Below are 10,958 nucleotides of genomic sequence, written 5' to 3' on the forward strand. Positions count from 1 at the left end.
ACCGGTACCCCCTGTATATAGCCTCCACATTTACTCTGTACCGGTACCCCCTGTATATAGCCTCCACACTGACTCTGTACCGGTACCCCCTGTATATAGCCTCCACACTGACTCTGTACAGGTACCCCCTGTATATAGCCTCCACACTGACTCTGTACAGGTACCCCCTGTATATAGCCTCCACACTGACTCTGTACCGGTACCCCCTGTATATAGCCTCCACACTGACTCTGTACAGGTACCCCCTGTATATAGCCTCCACACTGACTCTGTACAGGTACCCCCTGTATATAGCCCCCACACTGACTCTGTACCGGTACCCCCTGTATATAGCCTCCACACTGACTCTGTACCGGTACACCCTGTATATAGTCTCCACACTGACTCTGTACCGGTACACCCTGTATATAGCCTCCACATTTACTCTGTACCGGTACCCCCTGTATATAGCCTCCACACTGACTCTGTACCGGTACCCCCTGTATATAGCCTCCACACTGACTCTGTACCGGTACCCCCTGTATATAGCCTCCACACTGACTCTGTACCGGTACCCCCTGTATATAGCCTCCACACTGACTCTGTACCGGTACCCCCTGTATATAGCCTCCACACTGACTTTGTACCGGTACCCCCTGTATATAGCCTCCACACTGACTCTGTACAGGTACCCCCTGTATATAGCCTCCACACTGACTCTGTACAGGTACCCCCTGTATATAGCCTCCACACTGACTCTGTACAGGTACCCCCTGTATATAGCCCCCACACTGACTCTGTACCGGTACCCCCTGTATATAGCCTCCACACTGACTCTGTACAGGTACCCCCTGTATATAGCCTCCACATTGACTCTGTACCGGTACCCCCTGTATATAGCCTCCACACTGACTCTGTACAGGTACCCCCTGTATATAGCCTCCACATTGACTCTGTACCGGTACCCCCTGTATATAGCCTCCACACTGACTCTGTACAGGTACCCCCTGTATATAGCCTCCACATTTACTCTGTACCGGTACCCCCTGTATATAGCCTCCACACTGACTCTGTACAGGTACCCCCTGTATATAGCCTCCACACTGACTCTGTACCGGTACCCCCTGTATATAGCCTCCACACTGACTCTGTACAGGTACCCCCTGTATATAGCCTCCACACTGACTCTGTACAGGTACCCCCTGTATATAGCCCCCACACTGACTCTGTACCGGTACCCCCTGTATATAGCCTCCACACTGACTCTGTACCGGTACACCCTGTATATAGTCTCCACACTGACTCTGTACCGGTACACCCTGTATATAGCCTCCACATTTACTCTGTACCGGTACCCCCTGTATATAGCCTCCACACTGACTCTGTACCGGTACCCCCTGTATATAGCCTCCACACTGACTCTGTACCGGTACCCCCTGTATATAGCCTCCACACTGACTCTGTACCGGTACACCCTGTATATAGTCTCCACACTGACTCTGTACCGGTACACCCTGTATATAGCCTCCACATTTACTCTGTACCGGTACCCCCTGTATATAGCCTCCACACTGACTCTGTACCGGTACCCCCTGTATATAGCCTCCACACTGACTCTGTACCGGTACCCCCTGTATATAGCCTCCACACTGACTCTGTACAGGTACCCCCTGTATATAGCCTCCACACTGACTCTGTACAGGTACCCCCTGTATATAGCCTCCACATTTACTCTGTACCGGTACCCCCTGTATATAGCCTCCACATTGACTCTGTACCGGTACCCCCTGTATATAGCCTCCACACTGACTCTGTACAGGTACCCCCTGTATATAGCCTCCACACTGACTCTGTACCGGTACCCCCTGTATATAGCCTCCACACTGACTCTGTACAGGTACCCCCTGTATATAGCCTCCACACTGACTCTGTACAGGTACCCCCTGTATATAGCCCCCACACTGACTCTGTACCGGTACACCCTGTATATAGCCTCCACATTGACTCTGTACAGGTACCCCCTGTATATAGCCTCCACACTGACTCTGTACCGGTACCCCCTGTATATAGCCTCCACATTGACTCTGTACAGGTACCCCCTGTATATAGCCCCCACACTGACTCTGTACCGGTACACCCTGTATATAGCCTCCACATTGACTCTGTACAGGTACCCCCTGTATATAGCCCCCACACTGACTCTGTACAGGTACCCCCTGTATATAGCCTCCACATTGACTCTGTACAGGTACCCCCTGTATATAGCCTCCACATTGACTCAGTACCCCCTGTATATAGCCTCCACACTGACTCTGTACCGGTACCCCCTGTATATAGCCTCCACACTGACTCTGTACAGGTACCCCCTGTATATAGCCTCCACACTGACTCTGTACAGGTACCCCCTGTATATAGCCTCCACACTGACTCTGTACAGGTACCCCCTGTATATAGCCTCCACACTGACTCTGTACAGGTACCCCCTGTATATAGCCTCCACACTGACTCTGTACCGGTACCCCCTGTATATAGCCTCCACACTGACTCTGTACAGGTACCCCCTGTATATAGCCTCCACACTGACTCTGTACAGGTACCCCCTGTATATAGCCCCCACACTGACTCTGTACCGGTACCCCCTGTATATAGCCTCCACACTGACTCTGTACAGGTACCCCCTGTATATAGCCTCCACACTGACTCTGTACCGGTACCCCCTGTATATAGCCTCCACACTGACTCTGTACCGGTACCCCCTGTATATAGCCTCCACACTGACTCTGTACCGGTACCCCCTGTATATAGCCTCCACACTGACTCTGTACCGGTACCCCCTGTATATAGCCTCCACACTGACTCTGTACAGGTACCCCCTGTATATAGCCTCGTTGTTATTTTATTGTGTTTTTTTTCTTTTTTCTTAGTTAGTAAATATTTTCTTAACTCTTTTATTTTTGTTAAAACTGTGTTGTTGGTTTGTCAGTAAGCATTTCCCTGTAAGGTCAACACGCACTTGTGACTTAACTACATTTAAATTGATATGTTACGAATATGGAAGTGCTTTACATCAATCTCTTTAAATGAAGATCCAATTTAGGTGACACTTGGGTTTGTGTGGTTAAATGTATGTTTAACTCTCTGTCTCCTCAGTGAGGGTCCAGCAGGTCTGGAGAGGAATGTGACCAAGCTTGAAGCCGTGGTCAAGATGCTACAGGATGACCTGAAGAAGGTAACACACACACACACACACACACACAATATGTCTCATCTCATAATTTCAGCATATTTATGTGGAAAAATGGACATCTATAACCGCACAAATCAATACATGCACTTAGCTTAGCAACGAACCATCAAAACAACAATACTCATTCTAATGGACTACTCACGCACACACACACACACACACACACACACACACACACACACACATACACGCACACGCAAAACCAAACTTCTGCTCCACTGTGCGCCGCCTTATGGGACTCCCAATCACGGTCGGTTGTGATACAGCCTGGAATCAAACCAGGGTCTGGAGTGATGCTTCTAGCACTGAGATGCAGTGCCTTAGACCGCTGCGCCACTCGAGAGCCTATATAGAGTTAGTGGTGTTATAGCTACCGTCTGTTATAGAGTAATCATCCCTAGCGGTGTTATATAGAGTAATCACCCCTAGCGGTGTTATAGCTACTGTCTGTTATATATAGAGTAATCATCCCTAGCGGTGTTATAACTACCGTCTATTATATATATAGAGTAATCATCCCTAGTGGTGTTATAGCTACCGTCTGTTATATATAGAGTAATCATCCCTAGCGGTGTTATAGCTACCGTCTATTATATATATATATATGAGTAATCATCCCTAGTTGTGTTATATAGAGTAATCATCCCTGTTATGTAGAGTTGCTGACTCTAACTTAAACATGTATCCCTTGTCTCACCTTCTCTCGCTCTTTCCCTCCTTCTCTCACTCCTTCTCTCACTCCTTCTCTCTCTCCTTCTCTCTCTCCTTCTCTCTCCTTCTCTCTCTCCTTCTCTCACTCCTTCTCTCACTCCTTCTCTCACTCCTTCTCTCACTCCTTCTCTCACTCCTTCTCTCGCTCTCTCTCTCTCTCTCTCCATCCTTCTCCTCCCCTTTTAACTATTTTTTGCTCTCTGTCCGCCCTTGCCCTCTCTCTCCCTCCTTGTTTCTCTCCCTCGTTTATCTCTCCTCTTTACCCCCCCACTACTTATCCCCCTCTCCCCCTCTCCCTCCCTCTTGTAGGAGCGTGAGGAGAAGCAGCGTCTCCATCTGCAGATCAAAAGGCTCTGGGAAGATAACCAGCGGCTGCAGGAGGAGTCCCAGAGCTCTGCTGCCAAACTCAAGAAGTTCACAGAGTGGGTCTTCAACACCATCGACATGAACTGAGACAAACAGAGAAGGAGAGGAGGAGGGTTCTACCACATTGACCAGAAGAGGAGGGGGAGGAAAAGGAGAAAGGAGAAGAGTAAATGAAAAGAAAGAGGACCAGTCCCAAAAACATTCCCCTTCTCCCTTGCACAAACGGAAGTACTGATTCCACTCTCCATGCCTCTTCCTTGTCCCTGGAAGTTCTTATTTCACTCTCTGAAGTGCCAACTAAGGTTTCCTCTCTCAACTACCCACTGAAACTCAGGATTAGCTAGAAGGACAGTCTTCTTCTGTTAAATAATGAAGGATTCATTTCATACTGTGGGATTTGAAGGGGAGCTGTGTGTGTAATTGTGATGGGCTCTCGGTACTGCCAGCTCAGAAGACTAGCGCTCCGTCCTCCTCCTCTCCTCCCTCACTGTCTGAGCTGACTTCACTCTGGAGGTGGTAGGAAGACTCCGACATAAAGACAGACTTGTGTTTTACCCCAATAGCCAGCCTCTCAGTGGCTGTACAGTACACCTCTTCGGCTAAGGCCTCAAAGCACATAAGAGCACAGAGTAACAGGAGACTGTGGAATCTCATCTCTTCTTCTCCCTGTCTCCACTCTTCCTCCTCTGCAAATTTGACTTGTCTGATGCTACCTCTGTCTACACTACCCCAACAGACAGGCAGATAGATGGACGGAGGGAAGAGGCAGACAGACGGGAGGCAGACAGACAGACGGGAGGCAGACAGGCAGACGGGAGGCAGACAGGCAGACGGGAGGCAGACAGGCAGACGGGAGGCAGACAGGCAGACGGGAGGCAGACAGGCAGACGGGAGGCAGACAGGCAGACGGGAGGCAGACAGGCAGACGGGAGGCAGACAGGCAGACGGGAGGCAGACAGGCAGACGGGAGGCAGACAGGCAGACGGGAGGCAGACAGGCAGACGGGAGGCAGACAGGCAGACGGGAGGCAGACAGGCAGACGGGAGGCAGACAGGCAGACAGACAGCGGGGGGGAAGAGGCAGGCAGACACAGACAGACAGACAGCGGGAGGGAAGAGGCAGGCAGACACAGACAGACAGACAGCGGGAGGGAAGAGACAGACAGACAGCGGGAGGGAAGAGACAAGAAAACCAGCCCTGTGTTGCCAGCTGTTTTTTCTGTACATTTATATTCCTCAATCTACAGGGAACACAGATCTGTATGTATTTCTGTAAGAACAAACACTTAGAGAGAATGGAGACCCATCTGTTCCTCACCTGTACATATCAACTAGCTATCTGTGGTTTACTGTATAGTCTGCATTCTGACCATCAACACATTGTACCTGTACTGGTTTGGACCGGGGCATTGAGAGGTACATGGAGTCACTGTCATTAGGCCAGGCGACATCTGAAGGAGAACTTAACAAGAGTCAGTGTTTTTTTTTGTTGGTTTTGGTTGACAGACATTCCTCTATACTTCTCCCGTAGTGCCCCCTTACTAGTCTAGTTGGCCTGTAGTGTGTCACGATCAAGCCTATATAGCTGGCATACACAAGGCTACCATACACACACTCTTACCCCACTACCATACACACACTCTTACCCCACAACCATACACACGCTCTTACCCCACACACACCTCTACCCCATAACCATACACACACTCTTACCTCATAACCATACACACACTCTTACCCCACACACACCTCTACCCCATAACCATACACACACTCTTACCCCACAACCATACACACACTCTTACCCCACACACACCTCTACCCCACAACCATACACACACTCTTACCCCACAACCATACACACACACTTACCCCACACACACCTCTACCCCACAACCATACACACCCTCTTACCCCACACACACTCTTACCACACAACCCCACACACACTCTTACCCCACAACCACGCCTCCACTGAAACCTCTGCCATGTTAAATCCTACAACTAATTACAGATGCTTGTGACACTTTGACCAAAGACCTGACAGCAAAAGAACTGTACTGTTTAGCCAGGACCGCTTCAAAACAACAAGCCATCATTATCAAGGACTCCAGGATCACATGACATGGGTGAAATCAGGAGCATATTGGTGATGAGGAACCGTGTAGGTCTTAAAAGCAATAGCAAAGGAGTTACAACCAAACTTGGTCTCAGAGGAAAGATCTGAAGTGGAAACATGGCATCATAAGGTTTGAGGCAGCCGTCTTAAAGGAGAATTCCACCCAAAATGCAGCTTCATAAAATGCCTCATAACGGCTGTATGTCTTTATTTTGCTACATTTCTATATATTGGATTGTTGACATACAAAACATTTTGGGACTATATCAACAGTGGACTAATGAAACAAATACCACAAGAGTTGGGTCCTTTTTTTGGTTGGGGGGCGTGTAAGTTTCCTTTAACTTCTCTAAAAGCAATGGGACATCTCCTGCCTTTGGTAACGAGACGCTGAAGAGAAGGAAAGAAAGACAGATGTTTTCTCTTCTCCATCTCAAGGAATGTTAATTCTGTGAAAACTTTTAAAATTCCGGTCGACGAGTCATTTTAATCGGGGTGGGGGGGGGGGGGGGGGGGCATTTTCGGATGTATTTATGTGTTTGTATATTATAAAAATGAATAAATAAGTTGTTTTTGTTGCGTACAGTGCAACTGAAGTTGTCCGTGTTTTTAGTTTTCTCTTGATAAAATTTCATTATTTTATGATTTAAATGGATTCAAATGACTTCTGTTCTTGCTATTAAAGCCTGATATTATGGTTTCTACTAGTTCTGGTCCATGGCATTACTGCATTTTCCTCCACACCCATTAGTGGAGAAATAAGTACTTACACCCTGGACCAGAGCTAGCTTTCTATATTATTAATATCTTGTTTCGTAGGTGCCAGAGCCTGCTGTTGTTGCGTACAGTACCATCCAGTGCTGAAAAGTGGAAGTCTCACCAACTTAAATGTGCAGCCATGATCTATCCACTGTGTGTTAAAATGCTTCTCTCTCTCTCTCATAGTGTGTGTATATATATATATACACTATCTCTCCACCTCCATTCAGACACTATCTCTCCACCTCCGTACAGACACTATCTCTCCACCTCCGTTCACACTATCTCTCCACCTCCATTCAGACACTATCTCTCCACCTCCGTACAGACACTATCTCTCCACCTCCGTTCAGACACTATCTCTCCACCTCCGTTCACACTATCTCTCCACCTCCGTTCAGACACTATCTCTCCACCTCCGTTCAGACACTATCTCTCCACCTCCGTTCAGACACTATCTCTCCACCTCCGTTCAGACACTATCTCTCCACCTCTGTTCACACTATCTCTCCACCTCCGTTCAGACACTATCTCTCCACCTCCGTTCAGACACTATCTCTCCACCTCCGTTCAGACACTATCTCTCCACCTCCACACTATCTCTCCACCTCCGTTCAGACACTATCTCTCCACCTCCACACTATCTCTCCACCTCCGTTCAGACACTATCTCTCCACCTCCGTTCAGACACTATCTCTCCACCTCCGTTCAGACACTATCTCTCCACCTCCACACTATCTCTCCACCTCCACACAGACACTATCTCTCCACCTCCGTTCAGACACTATCTCTCCACCTCCGTTCAGACACTATCTCTCCACCTCCACACTATCTCTCCACCTCCTTTCAGACACTATCTCTCCACCTCCGTTCAGACACTATCTCTCCACCTCTGTTCACACTATCTCTCCACCTCTGTTCACACTATCTCTCCACCTCCGTTCAGACACTATCTCTCCACCTCCGTTCAGACACTATCTCTCCACCTCCGTTCAGACACTATCTCTCCACCTCCGTTCACACTATCTCTCCACCTCCGTTCACACTATCTCTCCACCTCCGTTCACACTATCTCTCCACCTCTGTTCACACTATCTCTCCACCTCCGTTCAGACACTCTCTCCACCTCCGTTCAGACACTATCTCTCCACCTCCATTCACACTATCTCTCCACCTCCGTTCAGACACTATCTCTCCACCTCTGTTCACACTATCTCTCCACCTCTGTTCACACTATCTCTCCACCTCCGTTCACACTATCTCTCCACCTCCGTTCACACTATCTCTCCACCTCCGTTCACACTATCTCTCCACCTCCGTTCACACTATCTCTCCACCTCCGTTCACACTATCTCTCCACCTCCGTTCACACTATCTCTCCACCTCCGTTCACACTATCTCTCCACCTCTGTTCACACTATCTCTCCACCTCCGTTCACACTATCTCTCCACCTCCGTTCAGACACTATCTCTCCACCTCTGTTCACACTATCTCTCCACCTCTGTTCACACTATCTCTCCACCTCCGTTCACACTATCTCTCCACCTCCGTTCACACTATCTCTCCACCTCCGTTCAGACACTATCTCTCCACCTCCGTTCAGACACTATCTCTCCACCTCCGTTCACACTATCTCTCCACCTCCGTTCACACTATCTCTCCACCTCTGTTCACACTATCTCTCCACCTCTGTTCACACTATCTCTCCACCTCCGTTCACACTATCTCTCCACCTCTGTTCACACTATCTCTCCACCTCCGTTCACACTATCTCTCCACCTCCGTTCAGACACTATCTCTCCACCTCTGTTCACACTATCTCTCCACCTCTGTTCACACTATCTCTCCACCTCCGTTCACACTATCTCTCCACCTCCGTTCACACTATCTCTCCACCTCCGTTCAGACACTATCTCTCCACCTCCGTTCAGACACTATCTCTCCACCTCCGTTCACACTATCTCTCCACCTCCGTTCACACTATCTCTCCACCTCTGTTCACACTATCTCTCCACCTCTGTTCACACTATCTCTCCACCTCTGTTCACACTATCTCTCCACCTCCGTTCAGACACTATCTCTCCACCTCCGTTCAGACACTATCTCTCCACCTCCGTTCACACTATCTCTCCACCTCCGTTCACACTATCTCTCCACCTCTGTTCACACTATCTCTCCACCTCTGTTCACACTATCTCTCCACCTCTGTTCACACTATCTCTCCACCTCCGTTCAGACACTATCTCTCCACCTCCGTTCAGACGCTATCTCTCCACCTCCGTTCAGACGCTATCTCTCCACCTCCGTTCAGACACTTATGTAAGATTGGCCAGAGTGACACCAGGACAGGGAGGGAAACACCTAGTCATCACACAGATGTGCGTCTCTCTCTCTCTCTCTCTCTTGCAGTGTGTGTATGTGTCCCCTGTGTCAGCGTAGTGTGTGCAATTGCTTTTGTTTTGCTGACCAGCCAACCCCATATTCCCAATACCTCCTCTAACCTCTTGGTGTGAGGGGTCTCTAATCCATACTCTAACCTCTGTTGGGTGAGGGGTCTCTAATCTACCTCTTCCAAACTCTGTTGGGGTGAGGGGTCTCTAATCTACCTCCTCCAAACTCTGTTGGGGTGAGGGGTCTCTAATCTACCTCCTCCAAACTCTGTTGGGGTGAGGGGTCTCTAATCTACCTCCTCCAAACTGTTGGGGTGAGGGAGTCTCTTATCTATACTATAACCTCTGTTGGGGTGAGGGTCTCTAATCTATACTCTAACCTCTATTGGGGTGAGGGGTCTCTAATCTATAATCTAACCTCTGTTGGGCTCTAATCTATACTATAACCTCTGTTGGGGTGAGGGTCTCTAATCTATACTCTAACCTCTGTTGGGGTGAGGGGTCTCTAATCTACCTCCTCCAAACTCTGTTGGGGTGAGGGAGTCTCTTATCTATACTATAACCTCTGTTGGGGTGAGGGTCTCTAATCTATACTCTAACCTCTGTTGGAGTGAGGGTCTCTAATCTATAATCTAACCTCTGTTGGGCTCTAATCTATACTCTAACCTCTGTTGGGGTGAGGGGTCTCTAATCTACACTCTAAACTCTGTTGGGGTGAAGGGTCTCTAATCTATACTATAACCTCTGTTGGAGTGAGGGGGTCTCTAATCTATACTATAACCTCTGTTGGGGAGGGGGGTCTCTAATCTATACTATAACCTCTGTTGGGGTGGGGGTTCCTAATCTATACTCTAACCTCTGTTGGTGTGAGGGGTCTCTAATCTATACTTTAACCTCTGTTGGGGTGAGGGGTCTCTAATCTATACTATAACCTCTGTTGGGGTGAGGGGTCTCTAATCTATACTCTAACCTCTGTTGGGGTGAGGGGTCTCTAATCTATACTCTAACCTCTGTTTGGGTGAGGGGTCTCTAATCTATAATCAAACATCTGTTGGGCTCTAATCTATACTCTAACCTCTGTTGGGGGTGAGGGAGTCTCTAATCTATACTATAACCTCTGTTGTGGTGGGGGTCTCTAATCTATTCTATAACATCTGTTGGGGTGGGGGGTCTCTAATCTATACTCTAACCTCTGTTGGGGTGAGGGGTCTCTAATCTATACTATAACCTCTGTTGGGGTGGGGGGGTCTCTAATCTATACTATAACCTCTGTTGGGGTGAGGGGGACTCTAATCTATACTCTAACCTCTGTTGGTGTGAGGGGTCTCTAATCTATACTTTAACCTCTGTTGGGGTGAGGGGTCTCTAATCTATACTATAACCTCTG

The 10,958-nt window shown here is 48.5% G+C and overlaps 1 protein-coding gene across 1 annotated transcript in view; it reads left to right on the forward strand.

The window, feature by feature from the left end:
* LOC135557946 (signal-induced proliferation-associated 1-like protein 1) overlaps positions 1 to 6,922 on the forward strand; it is a 195,742-nt gene extending 188,820 nt beyond the window's left edge. Inside the window, exons 25-26 of the mRNA XM_064991677.1 lie at positions 3,130 to 3,208; positions 4,247 to 6,922. Coding sequence (XP_064847749.1) covers positions 3,130 to 3,208; positions 4,247 to 4,390 — 223 coding nt within the window. The 3' untranslated portion in view covers positions 4,391 to 6,922. The remainder of the gene's footprint in view (positions 1 to 3,129; positions 3,209 to 4,246) is intronic.
* The last annotated feature ends 4,036 nt before the right edge of the window (positions 6,923 to 10,958 follow it).

Source organism: Oncorhynchus masou, chromosome 16, assembly GCF_036934945.1.
Source record: "Oncorhynchus masou masou isolate Uvic2021 chromosome 16, UVic_Omas_1.1, whole genome shotgun sequence".
Classification (NCBI taxonomy): Eukaryota; Metazoa; Chordata; class Actinopteri; order Salmoniformes; family Salmonidae; genus Oncorhynchus; species Oncorhynchus masou.